Raw genomic sequence first — 17,152 nt, 5'->3', positions numbered from 1 at the left:
CATGCAGTAGAAGCTCTAATTGTGCTCCCCTGTTGCTGTTGTTGCACCACACCGGTGGTCCCTCCTGCAGTCACAGACTCATCTCATAAATTTTCCTCATTCAAGGATATGTTTTATAATAATCATATCAATAGCTAATAAATCTTCCTTTCAATCATTCCTTTCTTTATATCTTATGTTTTTCTCATTACACCCATTAATGTTGTCATCCTTTATCCAACCATAGTTATCATTCCTTCAGGCCGATATTATAGAGAATCCATATTCATCCATTACTCATATGTTACTTTCTTATGCATGTTCATTTCCTCATAATAACATACATACATATATCATGTATATTTTCAGAGTTAGTATCTCAATGTGCAAGTGTTCGTATGACTCAATTCCTTTATTTAGTATTCACGTGAAAGTCTACTGTTACTGTCTAACTTTGAACTGTTACTGTCCACTTTCCAACTGTTACTGTCTGACTTTGAACCGTTACTGTTTGACTTTTCCAACCGTTACTGTTTGACTTTGAACCGTTACTGTTTGACTTTTCCAACCGTTACTGTTTGACTTTTCCAACCGTTACTGTCTGACTTTTCCAACTGTTACTGTTTGACTTTTCCAACCGTTACTGTCTGACTTTGAACTGTTACTGTTTGACTTTTCCAACCGTTACTGTCTGACTTTGAACTGTTACTGTCTAGACATTTGAACTGTTACTGTCTACACTTTGAACTGTTACTGTCTAGACATTTGAACTGTTACTGTCTGAACACTCATTAGATTTTTAACTATATCTACACTTATAGAACTCTGTTTCAAGCGAGATTAGTCTCGTTGGAAAGCTAATACACAAGGCTACAAGTTCTTTGAAGGAAGGAGAACCCAGTTCTGCCTTTGAGATAGTCAAAATTACTCATCAACAAACACTACCCTACAGGGTCTGGCAAGACCCAATCTCGGTTGATGACCCATAACTGGGGTTCTACAGCTCCAGATTGAGCAAGACCAATTTCTTAGTTAGCTAACATCCAAAACTACAATTACTATGAGAAACTTGATCTTAATTCTCTCATTCTTCTACTCGAATTCTCTCCAAATGTTAGGAGACGAATCTGTCCAGATTCATCAACCTTTCCATTTACACACAACATCCACAATTTAACTATTTCTCTATCATCTCAACCCCTGGTCATATCACATATCGTTTAAGACTGTAAAAAAAAAAGAATATCTTTATAAGAGCCAATTTATCTTATTTATTTCAATCTTCCCTCTTTACGTCAAAATAAAACATTCTTGTCGATTTTACAAACTTTCCGAACAATATTCTTCTAAACACAATCCTTGACACAGTTCTTATAAACCATAAATAACAAACGAATAATATTCCAAACAATCTATACTGTCAAGTTATAATGCATTATTATGAGTATAACATATCCAAATATTAACTTCATCAAATGGTGAAATGTCCAGAAATATGGGTTTAACCGAACTGACCTCAAACTTGCAGACCTACTGTGCGAGATATACAACTTCTATACCAAATGTTTGTTTCAGATCTCCACCGTTCAGAATCTAGACAAAATCAGGAAGAACAACATATCCAAGTTATAGCTTAATCCAACGGTGGTCGAAGGAGAAAACAGACAGCAAAGAAGATTATCCAGAAGTGTATTTTCCCAAATATTTTCCTCCCTCGATATCTCTCAAAAGGGGACTGATATAGGAAATCCCTACGGTGACAATGTATACAACATGGATGAGAAAAACATACCCGAATATCGTGCTGATCCAACGGTGGAAGGTGGAGTTATAGCTGTCAGTTGATTTACCATCAATATATCTTCTCTCCAGCCTCTCTCTAAACTCTCTCTTACTCTTGCCAGTCACTCCAAGAGAGAAAATAGAATGATATTTATAGTTCTAACATCTTGTTAATTGCACATTTATCCCCACCCTTTTTTATCATTTATATATAAACTCCCAACCTTCTGTTATTTGCATATTGACCTCTCTTGATCTTACGTATTCATTTTGTCCTCACAAATGTTTTTCTTTTCAATGATTTAGTACTATATTCACTTTTCATTTCATTAATTTCACTATTTATATCTTGTTTAGGTTTCTTTAATTTAATTTAACCCATTTTACTATTGGTTAAATTTCTCATCTTTTAAATACCCAGAAAAATTATAACCGAGGGTTTACACAGGGTTCTTGGATCCGGTGTTCAGGCCCGCAGCTTTTGGGTCTAGCATCCGGATTCAAGGTTCTTGGGTATGGCGTTTAAGAGGGATCCAAAGCTTTTGAGTCAGACGTTTACAAGGGGCCCAAAGCTCTTGGGTCTAGCGTTGCAGTCAGACCCACTTAAACTTGGGTCAGACAATTTTAATATTATTATTAATATTATTATTTGTATTATAATAATAATTATTTTTATTATAATTAATGTTATTAATATGATAACTAATAAATTTGAAAAAAAATATTATTAATATTGAAAAACAACCATAGATTTGATTTGAAGTGTAAAATTAAAAATTATTATTATTATTATTATTATTAAATTTGAAATAAAATATTATTAATATTAAAGAAAAATCATATATTTGATTTAAAGGGATTAAAAACTATAAGAACTTGGGCCAAGCAAGTTTAATATTATTATTAATATTAAAAATATTATTATTTGTATTATAAATATTACTATTGGTATTATAATTAATATTACAAAAATTACTCATGGGTCCGGGGTTGTAGCCAGACCCAATGCTCTTGCCAGTCCCGCACCCAAAGCTCTTGGGTCTGACGGTGTAGCCAAACCCAAATCCAATTCTCTTGGGTCTGACGCTGCAGTGAGACCCAAGGCTCTTGGGTCTTAGTTTTTTTATATATATTTTTATGCTAAAAAAATATTGGCTCGCAACGTAGCGCGGGCCACCTAACTAGTACAAAGCTAAAAGGCATCAGCTTTTTACATTAGCTAAAACACTGTGCACTATTTCATAATCTACTGTGGATTTGAACACTGTAATTTTTGAAAATTTTCACTTTAATCTCTGAACTTTTATTTCGCATGATTTGGATTTTTGGAGCCTAAATTAGCCTTCGATTGTATTTTTATTAGAAGGAGGATTGAATTGAAAGTTAAGGGACTGAAGTGAAAATCTCGGGTAGCATTAGGAGAGGGTTGAAAGTTTCATTGAAACATTCATTTTAATCCGCAATATTTTTTTGGTATAAAGTGATTGGTGCCTTATATTTCAAAATAATACATTTTGATACCTAACTTTATTTTCCTTTTTTTTCAGTCTTTTTTTGTTGAGAGGAGAGAGAGGGAGTCCTCGGATTCCGGTCTAGAGAGAGAAAGTAGCTATTGGGGAAGATTCTGATCACTAAAATGGTTGATTTTTGTGTTAGAAGGTTTCATATGATGAGGGGGTTATGTTTAGGTATTTGTTTTTACCTTCAAAACACCTAAAACAACAAATCTAAGCTCCTGAAGAATTTTTGTTTCGAGTGGATTTTGTGGTGGTTTTTTGGCTTTTTTGTTGCAATGGATTGGTTTAAAAAGGTCTCTATGGTGTTTTCTAGGTAGGAATGAGCAAAAATACCAAGAAACCGATTAAACTGAGAAAACTAGAAAAAAATAACCGAAAAAACCGAACCGTGAAAAAAATATGATTAGAATTTTTAAAAAAACCAAATGGTTCGGTTTGGTTTTATAAGCCTGAAACCAAAAAAACCGAGCCAAACCCAAACCAAAAACCAAGCCAAATCGGAAAAAACTGAGTCAAATCGAAAAAACAGAGCCAAACCAAACTGAACCCGATCGGTTTGAACCGGTTTTTGTTCTAAAATAACCAAACCGAACTGAAATCGATCGGTTTGAACTGATTTCGGTATTTTAAAAAAACCAGTTTGGTTACTTTTTTTGATAAAAATCGAACCGAACTGAAAATAATCACCCCTATTTGTAGGTGTTTTGGGTAAAAAAAAAATGGGTTTAAAATGAGATTTTTAGGTGAAAAAACGACGGACCTTGTTTTTTCAGCCACCACAATGGCCGTATTCTAGGATGGAGTAAGCGACGCATCATTTTTTTTTAAAATATTTGGGGCGGACGACGCATTGTCCACCCCATTAAACTTTAAAAAAGGGCATGCGCTTAGGCCTGGCATTGCAGGCCCAAGTGCAGGCCGTTGGTTCATTAGGCCAGGCGTCGGGCCTAGCTTACCAGACCTACAAGCTTCTGACCTAGTTCTTTTTTATATGTATACTTTTTTTTTAAATAATGCATCATTTGTGTATACTTTTCCAAATAAATTTTTTATTTATATTTTAATTAGATTGTGATATTTTTAAATGATATTGGGTGTATTTAGTTTTTAGAGAGGTGAGTATGATTCATCTTTGGTTTTTTCTTAATTTTATATAGATTGTTTTTAATATTGATTTTTTATAAGATTTTTCATATATGCAGCTTTGCAGTATTTTTTTTATATATATTGTTCAATAAATTTTATGTGTGTCGGTTTCTATTACAAATTTTATTTGTTTTTCTATTACAAACTTATTTTGATAGAGGAATTTATTAAACATGACCAAGTAAATTACCCGTGTTGTGATGTGAGATATTTTGATCTTTATTTTTCGCTTGGTTTTCTCAATTCATCTTTTTTTTTATTGTTGATGATTTTTTTTGTCATTAATTTACACAATGTTTATTAGGTTGTTTAATTAAAGTCGTGCATAAGTTTTTCGATATATATATATCATGCCACCTTTTATTTTGAGTTGTTCAAACAATGCCTATGTTAGATTGATCTCTCTTTATATTTTACAATTTGATTCTTATACGAAATTCGAGACAGTTTATGCAAGTTTTTTGCATGTTACTTATTCATTGCTTGAAAGCAAATCATATACCTTTTTAATGCTATCAGCTCTTGATTGCATGCTTAGAAAACACTTTTTTTTTTCAATTGTCTCATAATTAAAAGCAGCACATGTTTCTAAAAGTAACCCGCAGCAACGCGCAGGCAATCTATTTAGTATAATCTAAACTGCGTGGGAAAAATAATATGCAAGTCCACAGTGTTTTTCCCATTTTTCATATATATATAAAGCATACGGGGTGAACATTATACAGCCGCATTGTTCGCCCCCTCATCCATAGACGACATTGTTCACTTTTTTTAGGTTTGGTATAAATTTGAGGGGGAAAAATATTAAACCCGATTAAGTTCATGATCCGGGTTCACCCTAAATAAACTAAAGCGTGTGTTGTGAACACTATACAGACACACTGTTCACCCCCTCGCGTTTTACTGTGGACGACACTAGTCATTATTTTTTTTAAGGTTTTTCTATAAATTTAAGGGAAAAATGTGTGAGGTAAATACTGTGCAACCGCAATGTTCATCCCCTTATGTTTTACCATGGACAACATTGTTCACTTTTTTTTAGGTTTGCCATAAATTTAAGGGGAAAAAACCGGTTGAGTTCATGGTCTGGGTTCACCCTACAAGTTTTACTGTGGACGACACTATTTACTCTCTTTTTTTGTTGAAGAAAAACTATTTTATTTTTTTATTTTTATTTTTTAAAATTAATATTAATATTAATATTAATTTTATTTATATTTATATTTATATTTAGATTAATATCTCTTCTCTCTTTTATGTTATTTAGAAAGCCTATTTGAAATGATAATTATTTTTTAATTATACATTTAATTTTTGATGAGATTTTTATGATTAATCTATATTTTTTTAATCTTTTGTATAGATGAACTTTATTTCTGAAAATAAAAAGAAATTTATTTTCAAATAATATTTATAATATGTACAACTTTACTTGTTTTTTTTGTTTTATTTTATTCAATCAATTTAATATGTGTGTTTATTTTTATTATCGTTTGATTGGATAAAAAAATTATTTTAATTAACAAATTTAGCAAACACAACCGCCTAAATGTCACATCTTGCAAAATTAAATATTTTGATCTATACATGTCTTTCGATTTTTCCAGTTTTTATATTTAGTCATCGTTTATGTTTTTTTTTTCACTTATTAATATACACAGTTCTCAATTTATTTGATTGCATATATGTATAAATATTTTGATTTTCACTTAGAATTTTTTTAAAATAAAAAAACATGTTGAAAAAGTCTATAAATGTTTTTATTGAGAAAAAAAAATCTAAACTACTGTAAATGCGGGCCAAATATCTATTATATATTAATGCATGTAATTTCTTCTCTAGAAGAGTTAATTGGATTTTTTTTTTCAAGAAGTTTTATTTTTCACAAGCATATTTTATTTTTATCTTAATTGTCTTTTCTAAAAAATGACTAAAGATAAGGTGATAAATCAATATTTTTAACTCAGTTAAGTGTTGAGCTCAGATATATATATATAGGTCCAGCAAGCTACCAGATTTATCATTTTTAGACTCAACCAAGCGTTGTGCCCATGCTCTTTTTTTACTCCTAGAATCTTAGATTCTATGATTAGACCATCAGTCAAAGATATGTTACTCCTTAATAAGTGAAAAATATTTTAATTTAACAAGTCATAAATATTTTACTTATACTTTCACATCTTCCATTCAAAAAGAGACAAGTCATATGTGCTATAAAAAGGACCGTGAAAATCCTTCCAAAGAAGTTTCAATTTTTTTTGGACTCCCTATTACATATTTATAATTGGAATTCTTTTCTAAAATATAATTTTACTTTATATCCTCCAACGATACTTACTTAAGTTTTAGAAGTCTCCAAATCCATCAAAAGAGATCTTTTATAGGAATTAAATATTAGCCACAAGCCGTTTTGATTAGAAAAAATTAATCAGATAACCAAAAATAAAAAATTAATCAATTATCAAATATATAAGCCTTGACCCACATTCTCATGATGAAATATTTGAACCCCATCAGAAATCATTTTTAAGAAATATTGTGCGTGGGCACCAAAAATTCATTTGTACTAGTGTGGTTGGGTACTTAAAGGTTTTTACTGTTAAAATGACTCAATTTTCTTATACATGAAGACAATCGTACAAAATAAAAATTTGAGTTTTGGAGTTCGGTTACAAGTAAATTAATCCCAAAAGCATTCTATATAATATATTTAATTTTAAGTGGTATTTTGCTGTTTTATCAATTGGTTCGAAGCTAGATATTTGAAGTTTCAATGATATATTATGGACCAAAAGCTAGGTTTGAATGAAAATATTATAATTATTTAAACTAAATTACTTTATAATATTCACAAAAGATATATAAAATCATGTTATAAAAATATTGTAATTTTTTCTTGAATTCAAACCTAAAAATATGAGGTAAAAAATAAACTGGTTTACCACCTAAACCAATACGTGAAAGATAGCTTTTTTGTTTATTTTTTCAAATGTCCATGAGTGAATATATCATTGTTTGTCCAGGATCGGGCTCTCCTCATATTTAAGAGTAACACAATCATATTAGAAAATCTAAAATCATTATTTTTTTTTAAATTAATGATTTAAATTTCATTTCACTAGCTTAATGGGCGGTTGCTAATGATTTATAATTTAATGTTTTATAACACTTAGGTAATCTTGATGTTGTGCATTTGTATCCATAGACTATCGACATTAATTTAATTTACAAATGCCTATGTGGTTGAACGATCCCTTTGAGCTCTAATATTGAAAAATCTATTTTCTTGTACCTCACCTCTATTTTGTTTTACAAGGCTTGTTGCTTTCCTTCCCCAAATGCCCTCTTTATAGTTTAAGATGGGCTCATGCGATCTAAGACCCATAATCATTAGATTTAGATAGTACTTGAATCTTTTAAGATGGGCTCATGCTGTCTAAGGCCTATAATAATTAGGTTTAGATAATACTAATTGAATCTTTTATAATGGGCTCATGTTGTCTACGGCCCATAATGATTAGGTTAAATGTAGGCTTATAAATGATATGCTAAATACTTTCAAATTTGAATTCACTCTCCAGGTAGCATGTGCATGTATACACGCGCTTTAATATATCGTATTTTTAATACTCTTCCTCTTTTCTTGCTACTAACTGCCTACGTTAGTGCTATTATATTCGATCATGTAATTAATTCCCCCCCCCCCTTTACAATTTTTCTCATAATTGAAACAATAATTTCTTCTTCAAAAGCCCTACATATTCCGCTCATGGTCTGCCATCTAGTCCAAACAACGATTTCATAAATTTAAATTGAGTTTTGTAATTTATTTTGATTTATTTTCTATGATATTATCCTAGTTTCATGACATGATTCATGAGTTTTACAAGTTAATCCACTTTACTTAGGTTTTTTTGGATATTTTTATAATTGTTTTATAATTTTATCTTTTATTATTTTGGTTGACTAAAAAATAAGTTTTATAATTTGTTTTAATTTATTTTTTATGAAGTTATCTCATTTTCATTACTTGGGTGAAAGGTTTGACAGATTATACTAGGTTGATTTGGAGTTCTTTTTATTTCTTTTTAAATTAATTTTTTTTTCTAGTTTTATAAAAATTATCATTTTAACTAAATTGATTAGTCTGAATTGACTTGATATTGCACAAGTTGATTCAATATAATCCAAATTATTTTCTAAGCCAATACCTCAATTGAACCTGACATTAGAGATATAGCCATTACATTAAACATCGGACCCGATAAGTGCTACAACAGGATTGCACAAAGAAACGTGAAAACAGATAGCTAGAACCATTACATTATAACACCAATTTCAATAATGTTATATTTCGACACCAAAAGAGATGTGAAAATAACATTTTTATTTCATGTTAATAATTACTCCTGCATTCGGATAATAACATATTGCCGATTGAAAGAATAATAACGATGGACGATGACCTTTTTTCCGAGATGACGTTTTTAATAAACAAGAGGTGCCACTCTAGGCACACGAACTGGAAAGTCATCAATCTCATCCATCCAAGGATTCTTCTCTTTGGCCGGGTCGATAGCTCTTATAGCACGCCACACGGCACTGTTGCACTTAAATCCTGAACCAAAACCTATTTGCCAAATTCTGTCCCCCTTCTTGATCCTTCCCTTGGCCTCGGAGTACGCCAATTCATACCACAAAGAACTGCTAGACGTATTTCCAAACCTATAAAGAGTCATTCTTGATGGCTCCATATGCCATTCAGTGAGCTCAAGATTTTTCTCAAGCTCATCCAACACACCTCTTCCTCCAGCGTGGATGCAGAAGTGCTCAAATGCCAACTTGAAATCAGGAATATATGGTTTTATCTTCATCTTGAAGATTTTTTTGGCAACTAAGGTTACAAAGAATAGAAGTTGCTCGGAGACTGGAAGAACTAATGGGCCCAGAGTGGTTATATTCGTTTCAAGGGCTTCTCCAGCTATTGCCATTAGGTCTTTTGAGAGAGAGACGCCAACTCTTTGGGTGTCAAGATCCTCTCGTTGCAAGACACAGTTGAAGGACTTATCATCTGCACCCTTATGTGTACGTACAGTACGGATAAGTTGATACTTTGAGCGACGGCGATCAAATGTCCGGTTGGATAGGAGGACTGCGGCTGCTCCCATACGGAAGAGGCAGTTGGTGACAAGCATCGATCGGTCATTGCCAAAATACCAGTTGCGAGTAATGTTCTCGGTGCTCACCACTAGGGCATAGGAGTTGGGATGCACCTGGTACAATGAAGTGTCAATCCTTGTAAGTATTATTACTTTTATTATATAAAGGAAATATTTAAACCCGAGACCTTCTGACAAGTAGATTTGAAATATGTACAAACTCATGCTTAATTTTAAGAATATCATACATATGTGCAAATCATGCTATATATCAACCGTACCGTCGTCAAATCATTCAAATTAAATTGCTAAATCCGAAGGCGGCACCTTAAAAACCGTAAAAGTTTGCCATTAATTTGAAGTAACAAACCTGTAAAAGGTCTTTGGCAAGATCAATAGAAATAAGTCCTGCACTGCAGCCCATACCACCAAGATTATAGCTCAAAATGTTCCCTCTAAGCTTGTAGTGATTCACAACTCTAGCTGAGAGAGACGGCGTGGGATTGAACAAACTGCTATTCACCACCAGTATTCCTATGTCTCTAGGCTTCACCATTGTTTTGGCCAAGAGATCATCAATTGCTCCGAACATCACCATCTCTGATTCCCTCCAGGATTCAGCCATGGACTGGTCTGGCGGGACACGCATCAAGCCTTTTGGAGCGTAGGTCATTTCACCATAGCCTGATTTCTCTAGGATTTTCTTTTGAAAAGCTAAGCTTTGCTCTGTGAAAACCTCGGACGCTGCAGATAACTGCATGAAGAGTTCTCTAGATACTTTATGAGCTGGTCCGGGCTTGTAACATGAAAAATCCACCAAGTAAACTTTTCTTGGACGGCTCATGAAGTAGAGTGTAGCAGTAAAAACAATTGAGGTTGAGGAAAGAACTACTGTCACAAAATTGAATTTGAGTTGATTCCAAAGCTCATCAACTGTGAATGTTGAAAGATGAGCAAAAATCACGCAAAGTACTGGCATGAGCATGAGGTACATGGCATTGTAAACCAAGTAGTGGTAACCAAGTTTCACATATTTGAGCTCAACAGATAAAAGGAAGTTTGGTGAGGTGTTTTTCTTCCTCTCGGGTAGAGGTGGAGACAACACAGGTTTGTTTTCCAGGTTTTGTTTCTTCTCATCTGCCATATTCTACCAGTACCAATGAAGTTCAATTGGCAACACCTCAATTCAGTGATCAAAGTTCAAACCTTCGGTGTCTTTTATATACGAGTGGTGTGCCTGTACTGCATTTTTTTTATTATTTTTTTACCATATTTATAATATTTGCCAACCGGATAGATTAATGTAGGAAATTCAAAATTTAAAATCGGTTCAGGTTATTAGTTGAATTAACCAAGATTTTGACAGATAAAACTCATTTAACTATTTAATAATTTAGGTGATCCGGTTCAAACTCATGAACCAAGTTAATAACCCAAAAAAAAAGCACTCAACACTTCCACGAGATTTTGTGAGTGTTAACTATTGTAGTGATGCCGTGCTTTTTTTAAAAAAATAAAATTTTTATTTTAAATTAAAGTTTTTGATATTTTTAAATGATTTTGATATATTGATATTAAAAATAAAATTTAAAAAATATTATATTAATATATTTTCAAATAAAAAATATTTTTTAAAAAATCATTACCACAATTTAATCCTACCTATTTTGATGATGACACAATCAGTCGTCGCAAAACAATTATCCTTCATATTTTCAACAATATGCGAAGAAACTCGAACTAACCCTTTGAGTGAAAGGGACAGGGGAGGGGAATAAAAGATGCACGAGAAGCACAAGCCTTTTTTCTATAGTTTTGAAACCCGACCCGGTCAAGTGATCGGGTCACGGGTCAGATGGGTTGACCCGGGTTAACCCGGGTCAACCCAAAAAAAAAAACCTAAATTCTAAATTAACACCACAAGTCCACATTCACTTTTATTAATTTCTTCTGCTCACATCACTTTTAAAAAACCCTAACAAACCTAAACCCCAAATCTCTGCTTCCAAATCTTTAGTTTCTTCGTTCGTGGCGGCGGCGACTGTGCTACCCGATGAGGTTGCTCCGCAACCAGAACTGGTAGGGGTGAATTCGGTGGTTGTTGAGGAGTATGATCCGGCCAGGCTGAATGATTATGAAGATTATAGGAGGGAGAAAAAAAGGAAGGCGATGGAAGCGGAGAGGTTGAGGGAGATTGAGAGGAGGAGGCAAGAGGAGGAGGAGGAGAGGGAGAGGGAAAGGGAAAGGGAGAAGGATAGGGACAGGGATGTGAATATTTCTGGGGAGGAAGCGTGGAGAAGGCGTGCTGCCATGAGTGGAGGTGTTCCGAGGAGTTCTTCGCCACCCAGGAATGGGGATGGGTTTAGTATTGGGATGTCAGGGACGATAGGGTTGGGAGTTGGTGCTGGTGGACAAATGACTGCGGCGCAGAGGATGATGGCGAGGATGGGGTGGAAGGAAGGGCAAGGATTGGGGAAACAGGAGCAAAGGATTATACTAAACAGGAGCAAGGGAAACAGGAGATGGCGATGATGACGCCATTGATGGCGAAGAAGACTGATAGGAGAGCTGGGGTTATAGTGAATGCTAGTGAGAAGAAGGTGAAGAGTGTGAATTTCAATGGAACTCCTCCAACTCGGGTTTTTCTCCTTAGGCAGCAGGTGCAATAGGCCGGGACGCGGAGGTCGAAGGAAGAGAAGAGGCAGCGGCAGGGAAAAAAGTGATCGGGTCTCACCCGGGTTTGACCGGGTGGACCGGTTCCCGGGTCGACCCGGCGGGTCGACAGGGTTTCCCCGGGCCAATTCCCAAGCGGGTTTTAGCCTCCACCCGGACCGGTCCCAGGCCCGGGTCGGCCGGGTCACCGGTCGACCCGCTGGGCCGGTCCGCGTTTTAAAACACTGCTTTTTTCAACCTGTGGGACAAAACCACGTCGTCCATCGTCCACTTTTTCTTTTTTCCTTTTTTTTTAAGCATACCGTTTTAGCCTTTGCTATTATTATTTTTATAGCAAAAATTTCATGATATATGTTCTCTCTGCTCTCGCTTTGCTTATTGGTTTTCTATAATTAAGAGAAAGCTAAAGTGGAAACTACTGTTTATTCATATCTATTACCCCATGGATTACAATAATCTGTGTATTGCTTTTTCTTCTTTTTCTTTTTTTTTTAAAAAATTTTTTGTGTTGTTTGTTTTTCAAAATGATTTTTTTCTATTTTATCTTTCAATATAAAAGTAATTTAAAACCAAGCCTTGTAATTTATTTATTTTTAATTTGTTTTTTTATATGGTTAAAGTAGTTTGCGGGTTTACTTGGATAACCCAAGTTATACTGGTTTATGGGTTTAGCGAAGTTTTTTTTTTTTAATTGAACTTGAGTTTTTTATTATTTTTTTTCTCATATAGTTAAAAGAAATAATTTCAAAAAAAATATTATTAAACTTTATAAAGTTCATAAATCTGTTCACATGTTTGGTTGGTTGACATTGTTTGCGGGTTTGGAAAGATTTTTTTTTTTTCGATTTCATCTATAGATATTGGGTTAATTGGAAATTTAATTTCATAATTGGTTTTCATTTTTTTTTATAGAGTTATCACGGTCTCAAAAAATATCTCAGTATTGAGTTAATGTTCGATTTTGCGATCGTCTATTTTTATTATTGTATAGTTAAATAAAAAATAATTTTTTTAAAAAAAAGCAAATTATAATCTCAGTGAAGTCCATAACCCCGTTCACTAGTTTGGCATGCTAGCTCAAGTTACCTGATTCACAGGTTTGACAGGTTTACTAACAGACTGGATGTTTTTTTTTTTATCCTTTATTTTTTTTATTTCGTCCTTTAATATTGGATTGGTTAGAAAATAGACTATAAAGTTTATTTTTGTTTATTTTCTATAGATTTATCATAGTTTCAAATAAATATATATTTTAGGGTTGGTGTTTAATTTTATGAGTATCTATTTTTATTATATAATTAAAAAGAGTTTAGAAAAAATGTTATTAAATCAAATAGAGTTCATGATCCGGGTTATTGGGGGACCGGGATTGATTCAATCTGTCATTGTCTCGATATTTAAAAAAGATTTATCTTGAATTCTTTTTAAAAGCTAAGTTATGTTTTCATTAGTCATTCACGTTACATTTGAATCCATAAAATTAATTGTTTAATCAGACTAGCTCTCACATGATTTAATTTGAAACTTGAATTAGACAAACAGCTAAGACAAAAGGTTTTAGGATTGACCTATTTGATCAGAGTTCATAACATTATAAAAAAAAAAAAAACTCTTCGTGCTCTCAATAGTCTTTTTTATGTTTTAAAAAAATTAATCTAACCAAGATAGAGCACGTGTCAATAGACTTTTAACATAGACTAGTTAACGTTTTTTCAGCTGGTGATTTTTTTTCATCATTTAAGAATATTTAAAAATATCAAAATTACAATACAATTGATTTGAAGATATTATGTAGGAGTTATAAAGAGGTTGAAATTTCATCGTGATTTATATGTGTTAGTTCAAACTCTCAAGTTTTTAAATTATTATTTAATTTTAAAATTAATTAAAAATTATATTGAAATTAAATTAAAAATTTGTTGAAATTAAAGCATGTTTACATTCAACACACTGAATTATTTTTAGCATAGCATGTCATTGATCCACTGAATATTCCTTGTTTCCTCTTCCCTCTATCCTTACTTCTAGTCAAGACTTTGACGCATCTCAAATGACCAACTTAATTTCTCACCACACACACACACACGTGTACGTATGATGCTCACATATTAATATTTTTTCAAAAAATATTTTATTTGTTGTTGTGATGAGGTTAAATTCTTCGTATCTAACCCTGCACGTAGTTCTCTGAAAATACATGGAAACTGTCAAAAGTCGGCAGCTATTGTTGAATTGATATCGTTTTAAATTTGTTTTTTTATTTCAAAATATATTAAAATATTTGTTATATTTTATTTTTGATATTAATATGTAAAAAAAATTAGAAATGAAAAAAATTAATTTAATATAAAAAACAGAAAAAAAAAATGCTGAAATGGAGCCCAAAAACAGAGGAGATGAAAGGGTAGCGGCTAAATGATGATGACGGTACAAGGGGTTAATGGTTATGATTTATAGTTGAGATAGTATGCAGGACCAATAAATACGACCACAGTTTTGCCATCAATCATTAATTATTCTGCCCGCATGGCCCAATCTGGCTGTGGCTCCGTCCTGTTACTCTGTACTCGAAAGGGGATTATTTCAACTATTTTTTACAAATATTACCTATAATTATTTTAGTTCAATATCACGTTCCTGTTCATTTGTATATAAATTATTGTTCATCGGACAATGTAACGATGAAACTAACAGTGAAATTATCTTTTGTTATTATATATATTTGATATTAAAAAAATAAAAATAAAATCAGAATACTTGGATCTCTGGCATCTTTAAAAAATAATTAAAACCTCTCTCATTAGACACTTTCATCGACGAGTAAGAAATCATTGGAAACCAAAGTCGAGGTCAGTAGAGCGTTAAAGATTCTACTCAAGATAAAGCGTTAATTATTAGTTTAATCTAGTTCTGTTGCCGAGCCTCGCTGTGGGTACAGAGTACAAGTGTCAGCAACATTTGGCGAGTTATAAATAATTTTTTCCTTGTTTCCTCTTCCCTCGATCCTTACTTCTAGTCTTCAAATCTTCGACGCATCTCAAATGATTAACTTAATTTCTCATCACACACACACACACACACACGTGTACGTATGATGCTCACATATTAATATTTTTTCAAAAAATATTTTATTTGTTGTTGTGATGAGGTTAAATTCTTCGTATCTAAACCTGCACCTAGTTCTCTGAAAATACATGGAAACTGTCAAAAGTCGGCAGCTATTGTTGAATTGATATCGTTTTAAAAATTGTTTTTTTTATTTCAAAATATATGAAAATATTTTTTATAATTTATATTTTATATAAATATGTAAAAAAAATTTAAAAATTTAAAAAATTAATTTAATATAAAAAACATAAAAAAAACAAAATATGATGAAATGGAGGCCAAAAAGATGAGATGAAAGGGAAGTGGTTAAAAGATGATGACGGTACAAGGGGTTAATGGTTATGATTTATAGTTGAGGCTAATAAATGGGGCGCACTGATAGAATGCAGACCAATAAATACGTCCTGGTAAGTTTGTTTCTTGGACATGCCTAGGAGGAGGACTGTCAATTCATTCCAACACCACGGTCGACCACAGTTTTGCCATCGATCATTAACTATTCTGCCCGCGTGGCCTAGTCCGGCTGTGGCTGGTTCTGGTACCCGGAAGGGAATTATTTCAGCTATTTCCTGTAAATATTACATATAATTATATTAGTTTAGTCACATGTTATTGTTTATCTGTATATAAATTATTGTTCATCAAACAATGTAACGATAAAACTTGCTAAACATGCAATAAAAGTAAAATTGTCTTTTGTAATTATATACATTTTATATTAAAAAAATAAATAAGGATAAAATCGGAATATTTAGATTTGGCGTTGCAACCGGATCCATTTTTAGGCTAAAACAACAGATCTTAGCTCGGAAAGAATTTTTGTTCCAGGTGGATTTCGGGTTTTGAGGTGGTTTTTTGGCTTTTTTGTGATAATGGATTGGTTTAACAAGATCTCTAGAGTGTTTTGCTAGGTATTTTAAGTCAAAAACACTACAAGATTTCACAGTTTTACCGATGGAAAAATTCCGTCGGTGTGTGATTAGAAGTTTGTCGGTGATTTTTTTACCGACATCATCACCGACGGATTACGTCCGTCGGCTTTCCCTTCGTCGGTGATTCCCCATTCCGTCGCTATATCGGTCGGAAAAACAAAAAAACCATTTGCCGATGGTTTTACAGACGGAATTTGCGCGCCAAAAAAAAAAGATTCCCGCTTGAAATATACCGACGGATTTTTAGTCCGTCGGTATATTGTGATTGACCGACGGAAACTACCCGTCGGTAAATCTGTCGGGGACTGTATGAAATACCGACAGAATATGTCCGTCTGTAAATTCGTCGGTAATTGTGGAAGCTACTGTTACATGCCGACGGATTAATTCTGTCGGTAAGGCTGTCGGTGAGTGTTTAAAATACCGACCGAATTCATCCGTCGGTAAAATCCTTGGTAATAGTTTTTTTCTTAATTTGTTTTTAAAAAATTATTTAGGATATATAATATAAAACTATATAAATTAATTGTAATACAAACCAATTATGCAAATAAAATTTATATTAAACATAAAAAAAAACAAAGTTAAATAATATTCATTACAAACTGAATATGTTTCAAGAAAAATATTAAATGAAGTTTTAAAGGTAAATAATGTTGATTACAAATTAATATAAAGATGATGGAGCTGGAGGAGGAGGTGGAGATCCTGGCGGAGTCTGGTGGTTATACAGCCAAAAAAGATTAGGCGCACATGTTCCGCTATTTGACAATTTCATAATCATTTCGTGGAGCTGTTCATAAGCCGCTTTTTGCTGTTCATGAGCCGCTTCATACTCCGCTTTTTGTTGTGCTTG

The 17,152-nt window shown here is 32.9% G+C and overlaps 2 protein-coding genes across 2 annotated transcripts; one reads left to right on the top strand and one right to left on the bottom strand.

Annotated features, from left to right (window-relative positions):
- Positions 1-8,760: 8,760 nt before the first annotated feature.
- On the bottom strand, positions 8,761-10,793 carry LOC18102502 (3-ketoacyl-CoA synthase 11). The gene is made up of 2 exons (XM_006378311.3): positions 9,954-10,793; positions 8,761-9,697 (listed from the first exon to the last, which is right to left on the bottom strand). Exons 1-2 carry the CDS (start codon positions 10,725-10,727, stop codon positions 8,912-8,914), a joined length of 1,560 nt encoding a protein of 519 aa, XP_006378373.1. The 5' UTR covers positions 10,728-10,793; the 3' UTR covers positions 8,761-8,911.
- Positions 10,794-11,548: 755 nt separating this feature from the next.
- On the top strand, positions 11,549-12,252 carry LOC18102501 (DNA-damage-repair/toleration protein DRT111, chloroplastic; the record flags this gene model as incomplete). Its single annotated transcript, XM_052456473.1, has 2 exons — positions 11,549-12,076; positions 12,115-12,252. Coding segments are annotated over 2 exons (666 nt in total), but the record flags the coding sequence as incomplete, so codon positions are not given.
- Between the last annotated feature and the right edge of the window lie 4,900 nt (positions 12,253-17,152).

The sequence above is a fragment of the Populus trichocarpa genome, chromosome 10 (assembly GCF_000002775.5).
Source record: "Populus trichocarpa isolate Nisqually-1 chromosome 10, P.trichocarpa_v4.1, whole genome shotgun sequence".
In the NCBI taxonomy this organism is placed as follows: domain Eukaryota; kingdom Viridiplantae; phylum Streptophyta; class Magnoliopsida; order Malpighiales; family Salicaceae; genus Populus; species Populus trichocarpa.
The sequence above is the reverse complement of the archived record's forward strand: the minus strand, read 5'-3'. Positions and strand labels throughout refer to the sequence as shown.

Bases quoted from the DNA above. Each gene is read 5' to 3' on its own strand.
- LOC18102502 (XM_006378311.3), bottom strand. From the start codon at position 10,727: ATGGCAGATGAGAAGAAACAAAACCTGGAAAACAAACCTGTGTTGTCT. The intron at 9,698-9,953 runs GTTTGTTACTTC...TCATTGTACCAG, and splicing joins TTGCCAAAGACCTTTTACAG to GTGCATCCCAACTCCTATGC.